The sequence below is a fragment of the Hippopotamus amphibius genome, chromosome 7 (assembly GCF_030028045.1).
Source record: "Hippopotamus amphibius kiboko isolate mHipAmp2 chromosome 7, mHipAmp2.hap2, whole genome shotgun sequence".
In the NCBI taxonomy this organism is placed as follows: Eukaryota; Metazoa; Chordata; class Mammalia; order Artiodactyla; family Hippopotamidae; genus Hippopotamus; species Hippopotamus amphibius.
The window spans coordinates 12606955-12633748 of NC_080192.1; the positions used below are offsets into that span (position 1 = coordinate 12606955).

The 26794-nt window shown below is 55.3% G+C and overlaps 1 protein-coding gene across 3 annotated transcripts in view; it reads right to left on the reverse strand.

Annotated features, from left to right (window-relative positions):
• TOM1 (target of myb1 membrane trafficking protein) overlaps positions 1-25840 on the reverse strand; it is a 41108-nt gene extending 15268 nt beyond the window's left edge. For all 3 annotated transcript variants that reach the window (XM_057743635.1, XM_057743634.1, XM_057743633.1), the window contains exons 1-7: positions 25612-25840; positions 8471-8555; positions 5267-5345; positions 4166-4315; positions 3778-3912; positions 3519-3665; positions 755-871 (exon numbers count right to left, since the gene is read on the reverse strand). In XM_057743635.1, coding sequence (XP_057599618.1) covers positions 755-871; positions 3519-3665; positions 3778-3912; positions 4166-4315; positions 5267-5345; positions 8471-8555; positions 25612-25663 — 765 coding nt within the window. In that variant the 5' untranslated portion in view covers positions 25664-25840. The remainder of the gene's footprint in view (positions 1-754; positions 872-3518; positions 3666-3777; positions 3913-4165; positions 4316-5266; positions 5346-8470; positions 8556-25611) is intronic.
• Between the last annotated feature and the right edge of the window lie 954 nt (positions 25841-26794).

Below are 26794 nucleotides of genomic sequence, written 5' to 3' on the forward strand. Positions count from 1 at the left end.
TTCACTCCCCTCCGAGACTCCGGCTTCACTCCCCTCCACACTGCTCCTCCCGTAAGGTAAGGACCCCCGAGCAAGAACACCATGTCAGCGCTGTCAGCTCGACTGGGCACAGGGACAAAGAGCACGACCAGCCCTGCCCACCAGGAGCGTGCGGCCCAGCGGGAAAGACACAAGATGAGACCATCACAGTAAGCCCTCTGTCCCCACCAGCATTCAGGTGACTCCTGGGCCTCGGGGGTCCCAGCTTTCTTGGCGTCTCTAGCAGTGACCTCCGTGGGGAGGATGCCTTCCCCACCCACAGCCCCTTCATTCCAGTGGCCCCCTCAGCTGGGGCTGGGCCGCTGGGAAATCATGTGACACACGGGAGCCCCAGCCCGCAGATCCCAGCTCACGCCTGCCTGCTAAGCTTCGCATTCTGAAAGGTGGAAACCTCACCTTCCAGCTCTTCCTCAAGACCACTAACAGGGAGCTATTTGGAACCAGGCACAGGGAGGGTGTTTTACATGCAAAGCCTTACTGAATTCTCATGTCAAACTTGTACCATAAAAGCAAACTTACAGATGAGGAAACTGAGACAAGAGGGGCTATTTTGTTCAAACCACCAAGGGGTAGAGCCCCAAGTTCCAATCTGATGGAGCCCAAAGTTCCTGGTTTTAACATCTTCCACTGGGACCGAGGAGCTTAGAGTCCGCCCTGGAAACTGCGGAGGGGTTGGGGGGCCGGGAGGCTGAGCCTGGGGGTGGCTGCCGCTCACCTGTAGCAGCTCCAGGTCCGCCGGCTCCACCTGGGTGGGGACCAGCTCCGTCAGCATCTCCGACATCACCCTCACGTTCCCGCTCACCATCTCTAGCTCGCTGCGCAGCTTCCCAATCTGCAACACACAGTCGGCCCCGCTGAGAGAGGCTGGGCTCCGGAGCTGCTGCCACTCCCGGGACACAGCTTGGCACCACCAGCCCAACCTGCTGACAGCCTCTCTAGGCTCCCGGGCCACACCCTGCACCAAGAGGCCTGTGGTGGGCCTGCCCCCACTCCCACCGACCTGCTTACAGAGGGGCTACCAACCGTTACCATCTCCAAACCAGGGCGCCCAGTGCAGGGAGAGGCGAGGAGGAAAGAAGCTGAGGGTGGAGGCAGCCCCGAACACAGCTGCAGGGCTCTACATCTCCTGGGTGTGCGGTGTTTAACGAGGCCCTGGATGGCGGTTCCCCCGAGGGGAGAGGAGGGAGGCCTGCCTCCCAGGAGGATGGGGTTCTGTCTTGCTCCTGGTCTGCTTTGGTGTCCCAGACTCTTCCAAGGATGAGTTCCAGTGCCGCCCCCACTCTGAGTACGCAGCTCAGGCTGAGCCCTTGTTAAAGGGATGTGAGCAGGTTTTCAATGATCAGAGGGGTCCTGGTCTTGGCTTGAGGAATGTCTCTGCACTCGTGAGAGCTGGTGAAAGGCCCCTGGTGCGCTGTCTCATGCTGTGGGCCCTGCGGGGTGTTTCATGTCCTCATGGACAATGTGCACATTGTGAATGTCCAGGAAGGGACCCGTGTGGACGCTCCCAAACCTGATCTGGCTGATGAACCCTTGGACCGTGGGCTATCTCACGGGTTTAGGATTTAGCGGCCAACATTTTGGAAGAGGCTGGTATATTCTAAGTTGGGTGACCCAGTTGGTTTCAGAATCAGGATCACCACATAAATTTATGGTGCCTGTGAGGGCAGCTACCATTTTGATCACCTCTAAGCACCAAGCACTTAACGTATGTTGCTACTTAACCTTGACCACAGTCTCATGAGGAATGTATCACTACCCAACCCTTACAGATGAAGAAGTGGGCATGAAGACACAGGTCCACTATGGTTTGGCAGCATCTTCCAGAACCGTAAAACGTTTGGTGCATTTGGCCTGTTTAATGAACGCTCTTGGTAGAAGCAAGTGGAAAAATGATCACAAAGCTGGCATGTCCCGGTCAGATGGGACCTAATTACAAGGAGTCTGGGACTTACATCATTGCTGCCTGAAAGCCTCATCGTGTCCCAGGAGACAGAGGGGGCCTCTGAAATGAAACAGACTACCCAGTCTTATTAAGCAAGAACCTTCTTCCACTGGACATATTCAGAGTCTTAATCCACAAAGATGTCAGACTTCAGGTAAACTGGCTAAAATTATAACCAGGTTAGATCAGTTTTGGATCACAGGGTGATTTTACAAATTTTATGCACTTTTAATTATTGGGCCTAGGGACTTCCTAGGTGGCGCAGTGGATAAGAATCTGCCTGCCAATGCAGGGGACATGGGTTCAATCCCTGCTCCAGGAAGATCCCACATGCCACGGAGCGACGAAGCCCGTGCGCCACAACTATTGAGCCTGTGTGCCGCAACTACTGAAGCCCACGCATGTAGAGCCCATGCTCTGCAACAAGAGAAGCCACTGCAGTGATGTGCCCAGGCACCACGATGAAGAGTAGCTCTCCTCTCACTGCAACTAGAGAAAGCCCGTGTGCAGCAACGGAGACCCAACGCAGCCAATAAATAAATAAATAAATTTATTAAAAAAATTTATTGGGCCTATTACAAAAATTTTTCTAGTAATATTATGTGTAACTCTGGGTGTTGATTTGATAACTTGCTATAACTACAGAGGTATCTCTTTAAACAGGTTTGGGTATGAGAGGTTGTTGGTAAGTTTATCTGTTTATAATACCAAACGATACCACAGAAGTTTGTAAAACACCCCAAAAGCAGGCAACCCCAGTGTGCAGGCCTCGACCGACTCCCCCATCCATATCTAAAAGGACCAAGCACCCAGGAATGCCGGTCATGGCTGTGGACGTCCCTTGTAGGACAGCAGCTACAGCTGTCACCAACTGCTCGAGGCCAATGGGCAGGGCGCTGGCCTCAGCGGCAGGAGGGAAGGGCTGAGGGACAGGTGGCTTGGGCTGAGGAGGGCAGTCCCACAAAGCTTCTCACGGGGCCCTGGAAAACCCGGCCCAGGCCCAGCCTCCAGCAACCTACACTACACCCCAAACCTTCCTGTTAGGGCTTGGTGGAAAGCATCACAGTGCAAGGCAAGGGTTTAAGTTTTTTCCTATGCAGACATTTTAGAACTGTTTTTAGCAAGAATCTCTGTCCAAGTGAAATCTTATGTGAGCCCCTGAGCAAACCCCAGTGAGGGAGTGGAGCTGCTGCGGCCGAGGGGCTGCCTGCTGGGTGCTTCCTCTCCCGGTGCTGCCCGCAGGGCTCCACGGAGGGCCCAGTCTGGAGAAGGGCCCAGCTGCAGGACAGAACCTGCCCGGAGTCAGACAGACTGGAGCCCGAATCCTGGTTCTGTCTCTGCTGAGCTGTGTGGCTCTGGGCAAGTGAACTGATCTCCCTGAGCCTCATCTCCCAAACAAGAAGGATGATACGTGCCCTGGGGGGCTGCCCTGAGGACTGGGCGGAGTAATGTCCACACTGACAGGGGACCCTCCTGGCATGTGAGAAGGGGCAGGCCCATGTCCTGACCCGTGAGGCTGTGACCCAGGCTTGTTTACCTGCTCAGGGGTCGGTGTGATGGGTGTGTCGCTGGGGAGGAGGGCTGAGGTGGGCAGAGGGGTGGTGTGCTGGCCGGAGTCCCCTTGATGACTGGCGTCAGTAACCACGGAATTCTGTCCTGACAGCGTCTCTGAGTTGAACACGGTCTAGAAGGCAACAAGCTGAATCAGCGAGGCTGGCAGGTCAGGGGCCACCAGGAAGCAGCCGCAGAACCCCCTCTGGGGCTGCCTCCCACCGCCCCTGCCCCCTGCTCCTCACCCTCTGGGGCGTGTGGATGGGTGACAGCATGTCCAGGTCAGTCATGGGGAACTCCAGGCCCTTCCTCCGCAGGTCCTCATACACGGCGACCACGCCTGTCAAGTCGGGCGAGCTGCGGAACGCGTCAGCCCAGGACTGAGAGGGGACAAGGGGACAGAGCCGGTAACCACTGCTCACCAGCTCTCCTGCGAGCCTACCTGCGGCCCCCCAGGGAGCAGAAATTCCCTCCTGAACTTGCTGGTCCTTTGGAGGCATCACCCAGACAGCCCCCTCCACAGCAAGGCCCTCAGCCGACAACCCCCCACCCCGGCTCAGAGCAGATGGACAGACAGAGCAGCACAGGTGGGGGCACCTTCCTCCCAGCCCACCCCGGCGTGCCCATGCTCACCTGGATGAGGGTGAGCACCTTGTCGTGCACAATGGTGGGCGGGTTGTTCTTGGGCAGGATGGTCCTCACCAGCACGCCCTCCACGAAGTCCTGGCTGGCTACCAGCACGTGGAAGCGGTGGCCGCAGTTCTTGACGCAGGTTTCCAAGACCTGGAGGCCGTGTGGTGCCCATGAGCGCCTGGCAGAGGCGGGAGAGTACCCGGGATCCCACCCTCGCACCCCACCCACGTCCCAGCGGGAAGGCCCAGCAGAAGATGCAGCTTCCTGAAGTGAGACCCAGAACACGAAGGGGTGGGGACGATGCTGGATTTGAGGGCTGGCTAGCTCGGGGGTGGGGCTGGGGCGGGCAGAGGGCAGAGTGCTGGCTGGAGGCCCCTGGCTGAGTGGCCTTCGTGCCCATAGAATCCTGTCCTGATGCTGCCTCTGAGCCGAACAAAGTCTAGAGGGGAGTGGCTCTCCAGGTGTAAACCAGAAACCTTTCAATCAAACGGTGACTTCACAGCCCGGGAAAAAGGTGCTCAACTTCCCTCCTGACTCCTGTTCCCACTCCTGTCTCTACTTCCTGGCAGGAGCTGCCTTTTTCAATTTAGTAAATTAATGCAGATGTAAGTGCTGCCATGGGGGAGGTGGGGACAGAGTTCTCCCGTCCCCACTCCCCAGCCAAACCCACCCTGACTGCCAGGCTGCCTGCTCACGCCTGTCACGTCCTGCTGTGGGCAAGGACTGTCCTCACTCAGCCTTTGGCACTTGCTTTATGTTCATCTTTCAGGGCCAATTAGTCCAACTGTCAATTGGAACTCAACTTGGGTACTGCCCCCCAGAGGGTGCCCTGAGCCTTTGTGTCCCCAGCAGGTCTTCTGCCATGTGCCCTACAATGGGCCTTGGAGGCATGTGGGCCTCCGTGTGTCTGTTCCTCACACCAGTAGGTTGGAGAGAACTTTTCCAAACAGCCTCTCTTACCACTCCGTGTTGGCCAGCCGTGTAGACAGGCCAGTGCTTTGCCCACAGCCCTTGAAAGAGGAGCCCCAGGGTAGCTGGGAGTCCTGCCAGGCCGCCGGTAGACCAGTGGTCCTGCCGTGGATGGAGGGATGGGGCACTCACCGTGAGAGCCAACATCACCTCGTGGAAGTTCTTATTCCCCACGATTCTCTTCTTCACTGCTCGGAAGGCATCTTTGGGACTGGGCAGAAGGACAAAAGGACGCATGGGCAGAGGCACGGAACCTCCTCATCCAACAGGGGAGGCTGCGTGCCTAAGATCAGGAGGCGCTGGAAGACGGGAACGGCTCTTATTTACCCGCCTCCCTGTGCCCGTCTGTTTTGTGTGTCCAGGTTCTAATCACACCTGAATCTTCCTGCCCCACCAAAATCCTCAGGAGATCACGACTGCTTGGCAGGGATTCTCAGTGTGTGGTCTCTGGACACCCTGTACCAGAATCCCTTAGGGGGAGGTATGAGTGCTTGTTCAGCATGCGGAACCCCAGACCCGACCCTAGACCCCCCGAACCAAGCTCTCAGGCAAAGTGCACGCCCACCGTGCCCCCGGGGCTTTGTATGCATAAGTGAAGGTTAAGCACCAGTAAGCTGCAGGCACAGAGTTCTCGTGCCCCATCCTGGCCAGCTCCTCTCCCCATCCCTGCTTCCACTCAGGCCTTAGCAGGCACCACGTGTGCCCGCACCAGGCCGGTGCTAGGACACACTGGTGAACAAGACCACTCGGCCCTGCTTCAAGGATCACATGTTCCAGGGAGACCCACCTAACGGAGGAAAACAAGCAGGTCCTGAGGTATGAGTGAGTGAGTGTGTGCGTGAGTGGGTGTGGGAGGTCAGGGAAGTCTTCCCCGAGGAGGAGGCACTGCAGCTGAGCATGAAGGATGGGACGGAATCAGCTGCGGGGAGCCGGGGAAATGGTTCAGGTGGAGGCAGGAGCCTGGACCAGTGCCCGGGTGGGGAGGAAACGAAAGGAGGCCACTGACTGGGGTGGGGGGAGGTGGAGGCAGGGGCTGCGGAGGCCCTGTGGTCACGGTGGGGAGGGGACCCGGTGGCAGCCTGCTCTCCCCACCCCATCTGTAACTGCACTGCCACCGGCCCCCCCACCCCCCCCACTGCCCCACCTGCATCCCTGTCCCCCAGCGGAAATCTGCATTGCCTGGACTGCCCTGGCCTAAAAGCCTTTGTGGTCCCCCAACTTCCACATCTACTGGGTAAAAGCCCAGGTAAAGTCTGCCTGGCCCAAGATGCTTTCCCAGTCCTCCATCTCCTGGGTGCCCTGACCCCTGGGCTGCCCTGCTGGAGAGGACGCCCCCTAGAGGCCAGGGGCGGCATCGTCCTCTGATGCTGCAGGAGCTCAAGCAACACTTCCTAGGCCGGGGAGGCGGAGGAGGGCCTGTCCTGCTGTCTGCTGGCGGTCTGTTGGACTGTCAGTGCCAAATCTGTCAAGGGCAAGCTGAGAGAGTCGGGAACCCTGACATGACATGGCCCCCCGACAGGAGTGAAGGCACAGGCAAGGCTTCCTGGAAAAAGACCTGCGTGGGGGCAGCTGTGACAGAGATGACACGACAGGGAAAGGACCATGGCCCCTGACGGGGTGGGACTCTGCCCCTGAGGTGTGAAGGCAGTTTTCAACCCAGTGCCCTGGGGCAGCTCCTCACTGTCGGGGCTCCATCTTGGGGGCGGGGGGCGGGGCGGAGGAGAAGTAGGGGGAAGCTGGTTTCTGTTCCTGGCTTGGCCACTCACCTGTGGTCACATCAGCTCTCTAAAGGGACGTGTCTCCACTCCTTACAGACTGACCCAGAGAAGGGGCAGGGCCTTGGGAACCAGCAGCTCTGGTCTGTGTGCTGCTGCTGTGGGCCTACTGTGCGTCTAGTACTCTGCCAGGAGCACACAGTGGGTGACAAGGAGGCCACAGCCCAAGGCGGGAGTAGACAAGAGACTAGAGCTTAGATGACAAGCTCGGTGAGGTCAACGGTCACGTGTGCCTTGCTCACGACTGGGTCCCCTGGGCCTTGTGCAGAGCCTGGAACCCAGGAGGTGCTCAAATCAACAGCACCTGAATAAGTCAGACCATGGTTCCGCCAATGTTTACAAGGGAGACGGGGACTTGTTTCTCCAAGGACACAGCAGTGACTTTCAGCCCCAACATTCATGAAGAGGCTTTGTGAGGTTTCAGTCTTCTCTCTTGGTGGCCCTGCCAACCTGCCCAGTATTCTCACTCCCTACTCATGAGTCCAGATGCAGGAGGGCGTGTCCCCTCCCAGCACCTCGGCAAGCCCACGGCTCACGCCTGGGGAACTGGAAGCTTCTGGCAGCCACCATACGCTCCTGATTGGCCTTGACCGTGTGCCGTAGATGCCCACAGCCTCCTCGGGCTCCGAGCTGGGTGCTCCCTGTCTGCTCCCTCCACACGCAAAGCACCACGTGGTGAGAGGAACCCTCGCAGGGCAACTGGACCATCCCAGTGAAAAATGGGGAGGGAACCAAGATCCTGCTCCACCGCTGAGCCTGATTTTCCAGGACAGAGGCCTCACTGGGCTCCTCCTGCCAGCTGTGGTCACCACACCCCTCCCGACCCTTCCCTGGCTTCTCCTGAGAAGGACAGTGACCTTGCATCCATCCCCTCTCTGCCCCGCTTGGGGCCTTGGGCAGATTGCTGGAAGGATGGAAAAGAGCTTTGTCTCTGAGGACAAAGACCCGGGGAGGTAAAGTGATTTGCTCAAGGTCACACTGCTGGTCACTGATGCTGGTCAGAGCCTGGGAGCCGGGACCACAGCATGGCCCCCACACCACGTGCTTTGGTGGGGCTCCCTGACCCCGAGCACGACACCGTGACCTGCGCACCAGAAACACTCGACCAAGGCTAACTCTGATCAACCTCTCGGTTCTGCTGCACATTCACTGTCCTCCCTGTGATCCCGACCCTCACGGCTGGTTTCAGATTTTAAGGAAATGAAAGTCTGTTCTTGCTCACGGGGGAAGCTAGGCGTCCTGCTGCGCATTCCAGCCCACGGCATGCAGAGTGGGGCTTGGGGCCGCCTCCTAATTCTAAGAGCGGCTGGCTGGCCTTGTCCTAGGAAGATGCTGCTCAGGTGACATCCTAGGATGAGCCCGTCGGCTGCCCTGCTGCTGCTGGGCGGGCAGCACCCAGCGGCCCGCTGGCCGCATACCCGGCATCTCTGGGCCTCTCAACCGTCGGATGAGATGGTCAGACTCAGCAGACTGTGGTTCCAAAATGTTGAAGACGCGCCGCAGTGGTCGCCTGCCCCGCCCCCTCCCCCCCATCCCGCCCCTCCCCTCCCTGGGTCCTCACCCTTCCTCCGTCTCGTTGATGATGTCGCAGATCTCCATGTTGAGCGCCCAGTCCTCGCTCTGCAGGGAGCCATCTGTAGCTTTCTCTGAGGACAAGAAACCGCAGGTCACACAGGTGTGCAGGGGTCCCAGACGGACACACTCAGAGAGCGGAAGCAGGGAGGACAACGGATGCTTTCTGAGCACCCGAGATCGGCCAGGCACCATGCAAACGGTGTCACCTTCGTGTTACCATTCTGTCACTTAATTCTTAGAGCAGCCACGCGAAGCCAGGGAAGAAGCCACAGCCGAGTCTACTACGTGGGTGAGCGGGACGGGGATTCAGGAGGCCTGGCCTCTGAGACGTGACAATATAGAGACAGGGTTTTGTTTCAGATTTGTAAATAAATGTTCCCACTTGACCTTTTTATTATCTTTTGACTTGGAAACCATTCAAGTGGTTCAAAACATAAAAACTTCCAAAGAGGTATCGATTGGAGACTAAATCTACCTGCCTCCCCCACCCTCAGCTCCCCCTTCCTGGAGGCCCCCAGTTTCCTCTCAGATCTCTCAGAGATACATTTTACCTCCAAGACCAAGGACACAGGGTTTTAAACCCTGACTTTTTTACCAGCAGGCCTGGCCATGGCCTTCCCCTTGGAGCCACATCATCCACAGATGCGTGGACACCTTGCAGAACCGCCCTGGGGAGTCTGATGATGCGAAAGTGGTGCTCTGTAAATGGTGGCGGGTCTTTTTTTTTTTTCTCTCAATTGAGGCGAAAGTCACACAACATAAAATTAACCATTTTAAAGTTCAGTGGCATTTGGTATATTCACAAGGCTGTGCAACCATCCCGTCTCTCTGGTTCTTAGAGTGAGGTCTCCACCAGGTCAGGAGCCGGCTACGAGACTCTCCAGGCCTGTTGAGGCCACGGTCGGCGGCCCTTTGCGGTAAGATCTGCTCGGTGCCGGCACCAGGCTGCCTATCGTGTGCTCTAGCGGGAGAGGCGGTGTGTGAACAGTGAACACAGGAACAGACCATTCTAGGACGTTCAAAATCGTTCTTTAAAAGCAAAGTGCCATCCTTGCATTCACCCTGACCTCTGCACCTTCTAGATTCCATCCTCAGCAGACCTGACTTTAAAACAAGTTCTGGCAGAGCGCAGAGACAATCCCATACTCTGCGTATCGCAGGCAAGATCCTGCCCGCACATTACCCCTGTGGCTCTGTCAGGCACACGCACGAGTTTTTACCATCGGTTGGATCAGCGTTTAGGGCACGAGCCAAGTTCCCCCATCGTGGCCGTGTCCTCGGCTTCAAAGCCAGGCTCCAGACTCGGAGCCCTCACACCTGCGGCCTTGGCGCACCCGTGGGCACAGTGCTGCTAGCTGTGGGGTGTCTCCCAGGACCCCGAGGGACTGGGCACGCAGAGCTCTTATTCCACGCGATGGTGCAAGGGAGGCCCTCTCACCACCCTGCTCGTGGGCGAGACCCCTCACACGTCGCACAGCTACTGGTGTGCTAGGCCTGCTCTAGGCACCAGGGATGCAAGGTGGACAGACAGACACGGTCCCCGCCCTGTGGCGCCCAAAGAGGCCGAGCCCTGAGCCAGGCCCGTCGGGGCAGATGGGCCAGACTCCGTGTGACTGGGCAGGGCCCTCTTCCCGCTGGGCAGACAGCCCCATCCCGTGCGGCAGAGCCTGGGCTGGGCTGGCACAGTCAGCTCCTTAGACCAGTGGCTTCCGTGATCTTGGTTTTGAAATTGGCCTGATTTCAGTTCCACCCTGGGTCCCCCTTGGGTCCTGTGGGCCGGACGGCTGCCAGGGTGGCCCAGGACGTACGCCAGGCAGCAGAGGCATCCAGGTACGGACCCAGCAGCAGGGTGGGCTGCTTTGCTCCTGGGTTAAGGCTGCGGGAGGGGATGGGAAAGGGCTCCTGTAACGGGTGAAAGATGCACTCGCTCATCCCACAATTATGTCTTGGGTAGGGCTTCTCTGGGCCACACTCCCCACTCCTGGGACTCGTACACCTACTGGGCCACATAAGAAGAACCAGAGAGAGCTGGACACGTGCCCCCGAGTCGGGGGATGGAGGGATGGGCCCTACTTTGGAAGGTCTGGGGGTTAGTGGCGGATCGACCACGCAGAACTGCTCCTCTTTCGGAAGCCACATCTCAGTGACCCCAGTCCCACAGGCCACAAGGACTTGTCAACCTGACTCCCGAGCGCCTCTACTGGGCCACCGAGTCCTGCCCATTCCAGCCCCTGCTGCTCTCCATCCTACCCGTTCCCGCCCCGCCCTCCCTCTGCCACTGCCCCAGCCCGGCCACCTCCCTGCCCTCATCGGCTATGGCCTCAGCTCCTCCTGCCTCACTGCCCTCATCCAGTCTCCGTGCTGACCCAGAGTAAACGTTCTAGAACCTGAAGGCGACCGTGTCCCTCCTGTGCCTCTTCAAAGGCTCCCTAGCCCCTGGCTGGGCCTACAGGCCTGTCCACAACGGTAGTATTTTAACTCCCCAAGTCATATGCTAGGTAATACCAAGCACTGTTAGCTGTTCATGTAAAGAAGGTGATTCAACCCTCACATCTATAACATGCACACTACCGCCATCCTCTAATGAGGAAACTGAGGCCTGGAGAGGTCACAGGGTAGGAAGAGAGGATGGCTGTGGAGGCCGCCGCCCCCATCTCCCATCAGGCATCAGGAAGCTCTGCTTTTCCAGAAGGGTCTGCCTGGACCACTCAGGCCATCCGCCCCTCCTCCTCAGCAGCCCTCTCAGTGCTTCCCCCACTGGATCCCCTACGACCTCCCCCAGTGACCGCTGAAAACAATGGGCACCTCCCTTCTCCTGGGGGAGAGAGTGCCAAGGTTTCACAAGGGATTATGGTCATTTTGGAAAGGCAAGCGGACTGCTAAGGGGGCAGCTGGGACATTTATGAGTAACAGGAAAGCCATCCCAAGGAACTGGGGTGGATATACCAGGACCCCTGGAGTGTGAGTCTGACGCCAACCTGAGCCAAGTTCTTTAGTCCTGAGTGCCAGCCGTGGGCAGGGCCATTCAGAGGATGGAGCTTTTTGGAGGGAGTTGGGGGGAAGGGGGAGCTTCAGTCAATCTAGACAGGAAGGGGGAGAGGAAGAGGAGGAAGAGGCAGAAGAAAGACAAGAGCCATCTGAGCAATTCTAGCAGAAGAGAAGCGTGCCCAGACCCCTCCCTCCCTTCAGGGCTGGGGAGAGGTCTAAGACTTCCTTAATAAAGGTGTCCAAGGGGTAGGCGTGCTCCATTAAGGGCAGAAATTTAAACCCACAGGAATCTGGGGATACGTGTTTGTTTTTGGTTTTAACCGCAAAAGTAACTCAGCTGGCTATTTTAAGAACGGGGAATAGAAACACTGACAATGGTTACGAGTTCCAGCAGAATGTCCGCTGACTTCCCCAGCTCTGGGCTGTTGGCCGTAACCTTTGGAGGCCCTGCCCTTGACCCAGCTCCCGAGGAAGCTGGGCCCTGCAAACCACCTGCTGTCACCCGGGGCTGACAGGCAGCGGATGGGGATTGCTGGGTGTCCGTCTGTCTGCTCCGCAGTCTGCCCTCTGTGGGGGGCAGGTGCCCACGCAGCCAGGCTGGGCGGTGGCACAGCTCTGGAGTGGGACGAGCCTGGCCCCACCTCTGAACTCGGGGACCACGGGCAAAGGATCCGAGCCTCGGAGCCTTGGCTTCCTCATCTGAGAACCTGGGGGAAGACTGCTTCCCTCACAGGCATTGGGACTTTTCAGCCAAACAGTATACGTACAGTGTCAGCTAAAGAGCGGCGACGGGTCACTGCTAGGTCCCATGACCGTGACTTGGGCTGAGGGCAGCAAAGAGCAGCCACCAGAGAGTCTCCAGCTCCAGGCCCCCGCGGCCGGCGTGTGCGTCCTCAGGTGCACCCTGAGTACCTGGAGAGCCCGCCCTCTCGGCCATGGCGAAGGCCCTGCGTTGCAGGAGGCCACTTCTGTGGCGCTCAGGGGACCCGTGGTCAGCATCGTGGATGCGAGTCACACGGGCCACCTCCTGCCAGGTCAGCCCAGAGGGCAGCAGCCTAGAGCCTTCTCTCCGCCGCCCTGCACGTTCACTCACCAAGTCCTGAGGGTTCCAGCTGCTCAACGCCGCTCAGAGTTGCCCGCCTCCATCATCACGGCCACAGCTCTGGTTCAGGCCCCGTCTCCTGCCCAGACCTGGACCATCTCCTCCACACTCTCCTCTTCCGACTTAAATCCAACCAGTGCTTTTCTGTCTAAATGTTGTCCGTGACTCTTCACTGCCCGAGGGTCAAAAACTGGCCCACTTCAGGGGCTGAGAGGGACATTTGGGGCTAATCTCAGCCCCAATCTGCTGTGTTCTCCTCCCTCCCTCTGTGGGCCTTGTTTTCACGCGTCAGGGCTTCTGCCTGGGATGCCTGGCTCCCCCTCAGGCAGGCACTGATTCACAGGTGATGACGAGACCACCCGTCCCCTCCACACGGACTCGCCAGGCTCTCGGCACACACCAAGCCCAAGGCTCTGCACATCACCCCAGCTCTGCCAGCCCTCACCACAGCCTTTAAGGCAGAGAATGAGTACACTGAGGGGCACAGAGAGGCCAGCGGCTTGCCCATGGTCACACACCTTATATGTTGCAGAGCAGAGGTTTGAACCCAAAGAGGTCTGGTTCCCAAATCCGTCTGGAACCCGAAGAGGCCCTAGGTTACGTGCCTCTCAAACACACTCAAAACAAGGGACTTCCCTGGCACTCCAGTGGTTAAGGATTCACCTTCCAATGCATGGGACACAGGTTCAATCCCTGGTCGGGGAGCTAAGATCTCACATGCCATGGGGCAACTAAGCCTGTTCACCGCAACTACGGAGCCCACACGCCGCAACTAGAGAGAAGCCTGCATGCTGCAACGAAAGATCCCGCCCACCGCAACTAAGACCAGATGCAGCCAGATAAATAAATAAATAAATAAAATACATTAAAAAAATACTCAACACGTGTCATCCAGGCCCCGGGAGGTATTGGGGAGCAAAACCAACCAGGTCCTGCCCTCGGGACGTGTACAGTCCAGTGGGCAGCTACAAGGGACATTACAGAAGACAAACATGCCCCGACAGAAAAGAGCAGGCACTGAGACAAGTACAGGGGCTGAGATTCTGATGCACTGATGGGGAGGACTTTGAAGGCCCTACCCCAGTGTCAGCTCTGCAGAGTTGCCTCCAACTGGTCAAACTGCGCCAGGCCTCATCCTGCCCTGCGGCAGTAACATCGTAGACAACAGTGACCAAATGACCGGCCGTCACTGCATGCCAGCCTGTGCGGGACGCGGCATGGACCTCCCCTCGTCACCGCCCTACAGCCCCCCCCATGTGTGGGGACAGCGGACGCCCACGCCTGGAAGTGGAGGATGGGATGCAGAGCCAGGCCGCGGGCTGGGCGGGCGGGCTCTGCCCCCGCCTGCCTCAGCTGGACTCGGAGCTCGGGGACATCTCTGTCTCCCGGTCCTACCTTCTGGTGGGAATGGGCGTAGAGGTTCAGCGCTCAGCACCGGCCCCCATCCCACCCCCGGGAACATTCCTTCGGCTTCACTGACCCCAAGCTCCCTCGCCCACTTTTTTTTTTTTTTGGCTACGCCACAGGTATTGTGGGATCTTAGTTCCCCAACGAGGGTCGGAACCTGGGCCCCGGCAGTGACGGTGCGGAGTCCTCACCACTGGGCCGCCAGGGAGCTCCTCCCTCGTCTACTCTCGAGCCCTGCTGACACCGGGGTTTCTACAGACGATGACCTGTCAGGGCTCAGCTGGTAGACTTTTCTTTCCAGATTTAATGAAATATGGTTTGTAAATAGTAGGAACTGTCTTAAAACCCTAGTCCCCCCTTGACGACGACAGGTCTATGGCAGGGCTCACCCACCCAGGGACAGGGACAGGATGGGGGCCAGCTGACCATGACCAAGCAAGCAGGGACATGCCGCGCCAGCTCCACCCAGAGCTCCTAGGGGCCCGCGTTCAAGATCCTCCTCCTACGACCGGCACCCCTGCAAGGAAACGACCGCAAACTACCGGAGCAAGCCATTCTCTTTTCAGTCCACGTTCATGGAATGTCATCTTTCCAGTGTAACGGCCACCTACTAATATCACTCAAAGGAATCATGGTGAACCTTTGAGATTTCCTTCTCATCTTTACTATTTTCAGGCTTTAAAAAACACATCTGCATAATTTTTTTTAAAACTGTGTAAGGGTATTGTGATTATGGCTTGTTTGTTGGTTTTTAAATAAGAATCCTATTCCATACCCTTAAGAGACATGCTGAAATGCTTGTGAATAAAATGATATGCTGCTTGGAATCTGCAGTAAGTAGTACCCACCCCTCTGTTCCTCCCCTCCCCCCCCCACCAGCTGCCTCCATTCCTGGCCCAGCACCCCTTTATCCCACCGGCCCCCCAACTGCCTTCTAGATGCCCTCTTCCTGCCCATCTATTCTCCCTCCCACGACACACTCTGAGCAGCTATGGTGTGTCCAGTCTTGTGCCAGGTGCCAGAGAGGCAAAGATGGAGAACAGAATCCCTGCCCTTGGGGAGGCCCTGTAGCGGTCAATGAGAACAGCTGGACAGACACGTTCGGTGCAAAATGACAAGTGATGTCCCTGAGGTTAGTACAGAGTGCTGGTGGGGGGGTGCGGGGCGGGAGCAGGGGGTCAGCACCTGCAGGGGGAACTGGGAAAGTTCCAGGGAGGAGGTGCTGCGTGAGCTGAGCACAGAGCCTGAGCTGCCAGGCTGGGGAAGGTGAGCAGGGGCGTGCCTGGCAGAGGAAGAGCACGTGCTGAATCAACGAGTCCACGATGAAACCTCAGGGACGACGGGAAGAAGAGGAGAGAAGAGTGGCTTGAGGGTCAGCCTGAAGGACCTGAGGGAGGGTGAAAAGGCTGTGCTGAGACCGGGAAAGATCCAGGTGCCCGAGGGAGGCTGAGGGTCCAGGAGGGAGCGAGGCAGCCGGAGAAGGGCAATGATGTCACTGACAGCAGACCAGTCCTCAAAGCCAGACAAAAGGAACCCGGTCCCCAGCCCTTCCTCCTTCTCCCCTGCCCAGAGCAGCAACCCCTCTGCCCTTTGCCAGCGTCCGGTCCAGGAGTGGGCGAGTCACCTGGTCCCGATCCCTGGGGAGTACAGGGTGTCTGCGGGGCCACGCTGGGGAGGGGAGAGCCCCTCCCCTCTCCACCCTCTGCACCCCTCCCCAGTCTCCTTCCTTCTTTTCTTCTGGGAGCCAGCACGGGAGCACGGTGCCTGGTGCTTGGGCCAAGGAGGTGACACGCTCAGGACACAAAGCCAACATGTTCAGCACAGAGAAAGAAAGAGCCTGTCAGACCAGCCCTGAAACTGCCGACCTTCTGACTTCTTGCCAGGTAAGCCCAGCGTGTGGGGCCAGCTTGGCTGTGCCGGCTGGTCTCTGTCTGTTACTTGCAGCCAACGTACTCCCTGGTGGCAGGATGCTGTGTGGAGACCAGCCGGCCTTCTCCCCGCTACAGTATTTACTTCTTTGTTTCTCCGACTTTTCCCTTAGGCTGTGATTTCAAGGGTGGAGATTACAGTTCCTGAGTCATCGAATTCTCTACACCAGACACGATGACTCGGCCTGTGAAAAACCTGTAGGACGTGTTTGATGAATGACTGAATGAAGGATGAGGCCATATTCACCAGGACAATAAGCCCTTAGAACACTTCAATTTAAACCAAATACTCCCACCCTTTGGCCCTCATTGATCCCTTAGTAGCCATTGTGGAGAAATTCTAATCCTTCTTCTGCTGTGCAGTCCTAGGAATATTTTTAAAAAGCACCACATCCCTCTTTAATCTGACCTTCAAGCTACCATCCTCAGTTCCAGTGACTACTTCACTCTGGACGTGACCTCTAGAGCCTTCACCATTCCCATCGATCCCCCTGGGACACTGGCCAGCTGTGCTGTCGTCCTGGACATGCAGCGCGGGAACTCACTCACCAGCCCACGTGGGCAACGGTATTGGTGTAAATTCACCCTGTGACCCGTTGGATGTTTATCAGCTCTGCTGCGTGGAGCTGACTCCTGCAGTTTGTCTTTGTGAAAGACACTCTCCACTGGCCCACACTATTTAGCTTTTCTAGTCTCCCTTGCAGCCAGAAGAGGCCTGGGTTCTGGCCAGTGACACATAAGTGGAATTTTCTTCCCAGTGGCTCCTGGGGAAGGTTTTCCTCTCCTGATAAGGAAGGCAGCGCCAGAGGGTGCCTTCCCCTGTGCTCTCTGTTATATGGGGACCAGCAGGAGGAGGAAACCAATATACTAAAGGTTGGGGCGGTGGGTGAAGAAATACAGAAAGAAGCATTATGAACAAACTCATCCTAGATGGACCCTGGACCTAGACACTTTCACTCTAAAGGAAACCCACTAGGTCCCTTTCAATTCTAAGCAATGAGGTGGGAAAGTTAGGAGAGTAGGATCTGGACACAGACAAATGCCAGTTCAAGTCCTGACTGGAGCACTCACTAGCTGTGTGACCCTGAGTGAATTCCTTAACTTCTCTGTGCCCTCATTCTTCCCCTGCAGAATAGGGATAACTAAAGCACCCACCTTCCAGGGTTATATAAGGAGGAAAGGAGAGAATGCACTTCATGTGCTCTGCGTCCCACCTGGCACAACAGCTAACACTAAAACAAACATTACCAACTACAAAAACATCAACCCCCAAATCCTTGTTTGAAAATTTCAAGCATTTTCATAAAATAGATTTTTAAATCACATACATGCAGCAGCCCTTCTTTTTTCCCCAGCCAGCAAACTGTCCTGAAGCCTACTTTCCAAATGAACGGCTCTTTCTAGACCTCGCATGGAAAGTTCCATTGGTCTCCTAAGTTGCTGAGCCATCCTTCCTCAAAGCCCTGGCTGCCTCTCCCCTGCCATTTTGTAACCACAGACCTCAAGAGGAACTCTAAAATACCATACAGAAGGCATAACTTCGGCAACCCTCAATTTTAAAGTTGCTATAACTAACTATAGTACCTAACTGGAGAAAATTTCAGTTAGATGAAGCAGGGCTTTTAAAAAACTATGCAGGTAAGAGGGACCAAGGCTGTGAAAGTAGAGGCTTGAAGTGGCCGGCCAAGGTGTATATGATATTCTTTTCTTGTTCCCCCAACTCATGAATGTAAAAGATGTTACTGGTGTAGGTGTGCATGTAAGCACGTATGTATGTACATACGTATCTATCTATCTATCTATCTATCTATCTATCTATCTATCTATCTATCTATCTATTTATCGAGAGAGTTAAGGGATTGCTCACGCTATTGTGAAGGCTTGGCAAGTTCAAAATCTGTAGGGTAGACCAGTAGGCTGAAGACCCTGAGGACAGATGCAGCTCAAATCCAGAGGTCGTCTGCTGGCAGAATTCCCGCTTCTGGGAAGGCCAGTCTTTCTTCTATTCAGCTGACTGGATGAGGTCCACCCCTACTATGGAGGGTAATTTGCTTTTCTCAAAGTCTGACTTAAATGTTAATTTTGTCCAAAAAAAAATATCTTCACAGAAACATCTAGATTAAGGTTTGGCTAAATATCCGGGTACCATGGACTGGCCAAGTGGACACATGAAGTTAACCACCCCAAGAGTGTATCCTGCATCAACGCAAACAAGTTCCAGTTGAGCAGGGGACCCCTCTGTCTGTCCTTCAGTTCTCCTGGTCTCAGCCTCTGTGGCCTGGCAGGCTCCTCCCTCCCCTCCTCCCTGGCCCCCTCCTTCCCTTCTCTACCTTCTGCGCAGGAGCAAAGCCTAGCTCCTTCCCATAGGTCAGAGCTGCATGGCTCTCCGTGGCACTTTCTGGTGCTCTATCAACTGCCAAGTTTCCTACGTCCATGGAGGCACAAGCCCCTTGAAGCTTTCGTCACTTGCCTGGGGGCCATGGTTGGGGAGGGGAGGAGCTGGCACTTCAACCCAGATCTTCTGATGGAAGGTCTGAGCTCTGATCCTATTCAGACTGCTTACGTCTGAGTGGCCGAAATGTGCCACCTGGAATCACGCTAGGTGGGCTCGTGGGCAAAAGTAAAGACAGTTTTAGAGCTGCCTGTTTACTTTAATGCCAGGTAGAAGGGAAAAAACACAAACTAGCTTATCAAAGTCATGATTTGAGGATATAATTACACAGCATAAGGTCAAATTCAAACAGGTGCGTGAACAAAAGGAAAACACTATGAAAATAAAACTAAAGGTGGTACATGAAGGGCAGACACGTATCATAAAGGTGGTGGTACACGAAGGGCAGAAGTCTGGGGAGCGCTAGCCTAGACTGAGACCTCCTCTGTAAGGAGGTAAAGAGTTAACTTGTCCTGAATCCTGCTTCTCCTGGGGTGATGGCCCCAAGCTAATTAGAAGACACTGAGGGTTTTTGTTTTTTTCTAAAACCAGAAGGGCGGAAATCGGAAATCCGGAACTTTACTCTTATGTCTTTGAGCTCAGGGAGAGAACAAAACCTATTCACCAGTTCCATCTGTAGGGTCAGGCAAAGGCTTCAATTCCCAAGTGAGAACGGGCCCCACCCCCCCGCCTGAAACCGGCCCTGTCTGTGACTGTGGCTGCGACCCAGCCTGCGACTGCTCATTCCCAGTGACACCAAGACCACACAGGGGCTGCGCTGGAGCCAGAGCCCTGGGCGGGCACGCTGGCTCTGCCTCGAACCTAGAGTACGCCCCAGCAATGATGATAAATAACACTGGGGAAAAATCACAACAGCTGACAATTACAGACAATTACTGTCTGGCGGGCACTGGGCCAAGTGCTTCACAACGTCACGATACAACCACCTCCCAGCACAGCAACGCAGCAATCCCAACTGATACGTGCTATTATTACCCTTATTTTTTAGACAGGAAATTGGACAACAGAGAGGTTAAGTAACTTGCTCCAGGTAACAAAGCAGGTGAAGGATAAACCAGGACTCAGACCACCTGGTCTGCCTCAGGAGCTCATCCTGGACACCTTACTATGTATCATGCGGCCAACTGACACAAAGCCCTTTCTAGACGTTAGTCCCTGTTATCCTTAAGACCTTATTTTGGGTTCTAACCTGGTGCTGGCATGTATGAATCAAGGAACCGGAGCGTCACGATACAAGGGCTCCCCACGGCGCAGAGTGGGAAGTGGTAGAGATTCTGGTTCATGGGGTCCAGGGCTGGAGCACCCGCTAGCATCTCTGATGGGGGTGCTCTGGGAACCCCCCTTTGAAGAACAATGTCCCCCATCATTTTGCCTCCGGCCAAGAGGTCAGCAAACTATAAACCCACATGTGAAATGCAGCCTGCTTTTGCAGGGCCCACAAGCTACTAATGGTCTTCACATTTATAAACGGTGGAAAAAAAATCCAAAGAAGAACAATATTTCATGACGTGAAAATTACACAAAACTCACATTTCAGTGTCCATAAATAAAGTTTGATTGGAACACAGTCATGTTCTTTCAGTGACTTACTGTCCGTCTGCTTTTGTACTTTGACGGCAGAGTTGAGCAGCTTGCAGCAGGGCCCACGTAGCCCAGAAAATCGAAAATATTTACTATCTGGCCCTTCACAGAAAAAGTTTGCCAATCCTGGTCTAGTCTACCCTGCCGGCCACGCAGCATCCTTCTTACAGCCTCCCTCCCCTCCGACCTCTGCCTTCATACGTCCAGCGGCGGGGAGCTCACTACCAAACGAGGCAGCCAACCCCACCATGAAAGGTGCTGGCGCTGAACTCCTCCTGTAACCGCACACTCTGCCCTCTGTGCCTGTGGAATCGGTTCTATCACTCCTCCACAGTGGCCATCCATTTCTTTCTTCCCTCTAGGATCAATCCTTCCCTGTCCTCATCGTCCCCTCATTTGTTCAATCCTCTGGGAAACAGAGGGAGGACGGTGGCACCTCTGCGTTACAGGTATGGGGAGGGTGGTGAGAAGGAATGTGACACAGTCAGTAGCGGACCCAGAAGTAGATCCAGGTCTCCTGACGCCCAGCCCGGTGTCCCCTTGGCAACATCGCTTGAGTGTCCAGTTTGGTTTCCACCCATCGCTTCCCAAATGGCAGCCCCGAGGGCCCAAGGTGTTTTCGTGCTGCTAATGCCTGTGGTCTCTTACCTATGATGCCTTCTGGTGGTCCCCCTGGCGTGGCCTATGTGGAGCTAAGGGCGGCTCTCCCCGACCTTTCACCTCTCCGGTCCATCCCAGGGCTCAGCCTTGGGCTCCGAGCTCTCCTCCTGGCCCATCTGGCTCTCCCCACCGTGCTGCTGGGGGCTGGTCCCCAGGCTCTGCCCATGTTTACAGTCTCTGCTCTTTGCAGCTTGCTCTCCTGAGTCAGCGGTGCCTCTAGTTCAAAGAGCCAGGGGTGAGCTGACAGCTGGATGTGGAATACGGGTTCAAGGGATGCCCTCTAACGGCTCTCTATAAGACACAGCCAGTAAGGGCTGTCCTCAGAGAATACCTGGGAAGGGTTTTTAAATCCTTGGAAGGGGCTTGCTAGGTGGCACAGTGGTTGGGAATCTGCCTGCCAATGCAGAGGACATGAGTTCAATCCCTGCTCCAGGAAGATCCCACATGCCACGGAGCAGCTAAGCCCGTGAGCTAAAAAAAAAAAATCCTTGGAAGAAGAGGGCTGTGTCAACACCAGCTAGTACTCACTATCTGGGATCCTTTCAGCCACAGACTGCTGCCCACGGGAAGCTCTCTTAATAGATAAGGGTGTGTGGACAAAAAATGTAAGAACTGTTTCAGTAAATAAAGGCAGTTGTGGCCATCAAGACATCAGCCCTGCAGCACTCTCCCCCCAGGATGGAGAAAAACAGGATTTCAACATGCCCAAACTCTTGCATCCTCCTGCACAGAGAAAAGCACTAAAATCATTAACGAGATGTCTGTTTTTTTTTTTTTTGTGATTAGCAGTAATCTTTTGATGTTTGATTACATGTTTTTTCTCCCCCCAGCAAAAACTCCTATTTTTCCTGGCTCCTCCCTTACCTCTTCATAACAGTCCCTCAGGGCTACCTGAGAGGCTGCCTCCTGGGCTGTAGTCCTCAGTAAGGTCTCCAGATAACACATAATTCTCAACTTTTAGGTTGTGCATATTTTTCTTTAGTTGACAGGTGAGTGACCTGGACATGTGCACAGGCCCAGGTGTGTGTCACAATCAGAAAAGCTAGTCTGTGGGTCAAACAATAACTGAATGTTGGAGGGTTAGTTTGCTACAAATTCCAAACAGGCGATGATCAGCCAGGGACACTGTGGTGAGGGTGCAAGAGAGGACCTGGACTCTGCAGCCAGAGAGACCCGGGTCTGGGTCCCGACTTGAGCTGTGAAACCTTGGGAAGTGACACCGCCCTTCAGACTTCCTTTCAGTGACGGGGAAAAAACAGAAAACCTTGTAGGGTTGAAGTTAAGTCCCCCTAAAACTGAGTTCCTCTGCTGAGTTTATGATTAACCTCTTTATCCAAAACTTTATTCTCTTTCCTGTCCCACACCTGTTGCCCTCAAGACTGATGAATAACAAAGAAAAGGGGGCTTTGAAACCAAGCAGGACCCTGCAGGGCCCTTCCAGGTGCAAAAGCTTTTCTGTGTTCCCCATTTCTTGTTTGTGGGTAAAAGGCTTCAGCCTCCTAAATCTTCCAAGGGCAGATCAAAGAGTTACTGATTAGGGAAGGGCGGGAATGCAGAAACAAAGGAAAGGCAGTCAAGAAACAACAGTGCAGCAATGAAGCAGAGTGCTAGTTCCTGCTCCAGGGGTTTACTTAACAATCTGATACAAATCTCTGAGTTTTTCTACAGGACCTGGGGCCTCCACCCAGGTGGAGGATGGTGACCTCAGGTCTGCACAAGCATGCAGACCCGACTGGATGGAACCAGAAGGCTGATGCCTGAGATTCCTGGAGAATCACCATGTTACCTCCCCACCAACCAATCAGAAGAAAGTTACAAACCCCGTCCCCGCCCCCGCCCCCCCCCCCCCCCCCCCCATTTTGCCTTTAAAAACTCTTCCCTGAAACCCATTGGGGAATTCGGGTCTTTTGAGCATAAGCAGCCCATTCTCCTTGGGTGGCCCTGCAATAAACCTTCCTCTGCTCCAAACTCCTGCTTTGGTTTGTTTAGCCTCGCTGTGTATTGGGCACATGAACCTGGGTTCGGCAACAGGTTCACAATACCAGCATGGCACCTGGCATTTGCTCACAAACTGTTACTTTCCTTTTCTCCTTTCTTCTCTCCTACTACGTGCCAGGCACCATCCTAAGTGCCCAGGGCCTGGATCAGTGAGGTAGGGCACCTGACCTCAGGAAGCCCAGGCCATCAGGGAAGACACATGCACAACTAACAGAATGGGACGGCACTTTATTAGGGTGAAAACAATAAAAATGATGGTGACGTTTCCCCAACACGGACAATGTGCCAGGCCCTCTCCAGGGAGCATCTCACTTCACTCTCACAACCATCCTGAGCGGTGGACGCTGGTATAACCACCATTCCGCCCAGGAAGAAGCAGAGGCTCAGAGCCCAAAGGCAGACAGTGAGGGAGCCTGCAGAGCTAGGGTGATGGGAGGGCACAGAAGCAATGGCTGGATCCGAAGGGGTCAGAGGAGGCCTCCGGGAGGAGGTGACGATGCCCGGGGCTTTGAAGGATGCGCCGGGAGCCAGCTTCTGGGCAGAGGGAGCAGCAAGCACTAAGGCGTGTGGGTGGGTGGCTGGGGACTCCGTGAGTAGAGAGACACACCCCTCATCAACACCATCAGGACCCACTGTGCTCAGGGCTGCCAACTGGACAGGGCTCTATTCTCAACAGGGCGATGGAGTTGGCAGGCTTGAGGAGAGATTATTTCACCCCTGCAGTTTACAGAAATGCAAGCAGCTAATACTATGTCATTAGTAATCACAGCCGATCAGCGCTGTTGCTGTCACTTTACCCAAAAACAAAACAAAACACAAAAAATGGAATACTGAGGATATTAACTCAGATGGCAGGCATTCTTCATTTAATCCTACTTTTAGAGCCTTTTCGGCTTTGGTTCAGATTTCAGGGGCTCAGGGGAGTTCATCTCAGCTTTCCTATCACTTCACTGGGGTCTTGGGTGAGTGCTAGTCTCCACCTCCCCTCTCTGGGCCACAGTCTCCTGTGTAAAATGAAGGGGATGGGCTAGAACAGAGGGTTTCAATGTGTGGTTTCCAATCCAGTGGCCACTTCAGACCTACAGGGTCGCAAACTCTGGGGGTGGGGCCCAGCCTCTGGTGCTTTAACAAGTCTTCCAGGGGATTCTGATGAGAGCCCTGGGTTACAAGAGCCCCAGGGTCAGGACTGTTCCTGAAGTAAAACTTGCTCTGTGCTCTAAGGTATTGGTATTAAGAGTTAGTACCTCTTTGGACTGAGTTATTTTTCGCTCAAGACAGGTAGCCTTTCAGGGTAAGAAAAGAAACTATTTGCTTTGACCATCTAAAGCCTGGAGTCCAGATGAGCTTTTCTAGAAAGGCTCAGGAATATGTAGCTGACTGTGAAAGCCATAATTTTTTGAGGCAGGGAAGGGTAGGAAGTCTCAAGCTTGGCATGTGATGAAAGCAGTGGTATCTGCAGTTGGAGAAATAAAGCCGGGAGAGGAGCTGCCTTCTTTTTTCAGCTCCAAAACAATGACTCACCGGTGTGTGTGTGTGTCTGTGTGTGTGTGTGTAGTAGGTGGGGCAAGGCGGTGGTCCTGAGAGGTGCAGCTTCCCCTCTATGGTCCAGCAGCTTCCTGGTGTGTAAATTCTCCACTGGTAGCCCACTCTTGAAGAGATACGATTACAAAACCTCAGAAGAGCCACAAACGGCCACGGGGGTGGTTTCAACAGAGCTGGGTCAACAAACTTAAGGGAGGTTTGGCTTCCAAGACAGTAAGAATGGAAAAAATGTCTTGTCTAAAAGATCCAATTTTCTCAGTTTGAACTTAAGGTTAAAAGCCATCAAAAAGATGGAGAGAGAGTTTCACAGTACTGCCCTCGGTTTCTTCATGCAAGGAGGCACACCCAGACTGTCCTGGAGAAGTGTCAGCTGTTTGGGCCATGGCCTGCGGGTCCTCTCTGCGTTGGTGGGCAGGAATGAGTGCCTATGAGACCAACTGGCCATTTTCAGGAATTCCGGACCCTCTCTTGGTGGTGTCTCAGTAACAATAATAAATATTACCACTTTCTTTTATACAGCATCGGCCACATGCCAGGCACTAAGTCCTTCACATTTATTAATGATAACCTACACAACAACCCCACGCACGTAGGGATCATTACTATGCCCTAATTACACGTGACGAATCCTCCCTACAGAGAAGCAACCTCACAGAACTAGTAAGTCTCCCGTCAGCAGGGAGCAAGAGAGTCAGAGACCTGGGCTCTGAGTGAGTCTGTGTCTCGGCCAGAGAACGTGGCCGTCTCATCCGCTGAGAAACGAGGGAAGCCGAATCAGGTGGTTTCTGTCATTTCCAGCTCAGAGTCTGCGACTCCATGCGGTCCATCTGATGCCGGCTGGTGAGGGCGGCCAAGGCCGGCATGTCCCGAGGCTTTGGCCTGGCCTCCTCGAGGAGCGGGTTTCCCAGCGTCTAGCGCCGGCCAGGAGGAGGCAGGGCTCCCTGGCTCCCTCCCCGCAAGACGCCCACCCAGGCCGCCAAGCCCTTGTCTCCTGGCCCTGAAGAATGGACTTCCAGCCCTTCTCAGGGATCCGTGTCCGCAGCGCCGGGCGAGCCAGGAAGGAGATGGCAAGAACCCAGGCGGCGCGACCCGGGCGGCGGAGAGAAACAGTGGAGGAGCCCACGGACCGCAAAACCACGCAGTCCTTTTAAGCCCCCAAACTTTCTCCCTGGATTGGCGACCCTAGCAGCCGCACATTGGCTGAGCCGCGGCCGCCTGGACCTGCCTTCTCTCTTTACCTATTGGTTGCCGTCGGCATCCATCACAAGCCGAGGTTTCCTAGTGGATCGCGACTTTTGTCAATCAAAGCAAGGAGGCTGGGCGGGGCCAGGTCAGCGAGAGACACACCACCCTCATTCCCCTCCCTGCCTCCCACCGGCGTGTGTGACCGGGAACCTGGAGCCGCCCTGCGGGGCCGGGGCCGGGCGCGGGACCCTCCGTTGGGGCTGGACGGGGCCCCGGGGACTCACCGATGCGCTGTCCCACCGGAGAGCTGAACGGGTTCCCCAGGAGAAAGTCCATCGCCACGGCTGCCGCTGCCACCGCCACCGAGCCGGGGAATCAGCTGACAGCAACCGCCAGCACCGCGGACCCGTCACGTGACCCGCCGGACGGTCCTCGAGGAGGCGCTGCTGGGGCGGGGCGGAGGGACGCTGGAGCTCGGCCGTGGGCCCCGCCCCTGACGTGGAGGGTCGACGCCCGGAGGCGGAGGGCGATGACCTCACTGCGGTTCACTCGGCGTCGGCGGACGTCACGCACGACGTAGGGCGGCGGTGGGCGTGGGCGGTCTATGCCACGCCCCCCACGGTTTTTTTTTTTAAGGCCTGAGGGGCATGGCCCTTGGTCTCGACTCCCGGAAAACCCAGCCTCCAACCAGGGAAATGACTTGGGTAAGGTTACCCAGCAAGCTGAGACTACGCTTCTTGCTCTTAGTCTTAGCCCCTAGGACCTCACTGTGACTACACACCCACTGCTGGGTTTGACAGCCTCTCTGGCCTGTTGTCTCCCTGCCCAGAGAGGATTCTTCCTATTTAAGGTCGCGGTCTCCTGGCTGCAAAACGTATCCTGTTTGCAGCCCAGATTCCATTACGTCACTTTGGAGGGAAGGGCCAAGGGTTTGGAACACCTTGACACTGAGAGCCAACTCAGTAAACTGCAGCCTAGGGACGGGCTAGAGCTCAGGGTGGCAGAAAGCACATAGATGTCACGAGTGGGTCCGGGCACCCATCTCTGCCTTTCATTTACTGTGTGATTCAAACAGCGGGCTTCCATTTTCTCTGGATTCTGGAATTAGATCAAGGACTCTTAACCTTTCTTTTTGTAGGTCACAGGCTCCTTTGAGAAATTGTAGAAAGCAACCGAGCCTTTCTGAAGAAAAAAGGCAGAGATACAATTTGACCTCCGGGAGTTTCTGCGATCCCTGAGGTATAGCAGTGGACCCCAAGCTGAGAACTAAGAATCTCAAAGGCTTTCCCCAGCTTTGTAATTCTAATACCTTCTTCAACCTTCCCGTGTGCCATGTGTCAGTTCTGCCACCTACTCATTACATATTTGATCTATCGGTTATGGTTTTTTGCTTCTAATGACATGCACTCCAAAAGATACAATAACCACTGCTTTGGTAGTCTGGGCTACTGCAGGGTGCTTTAGTAT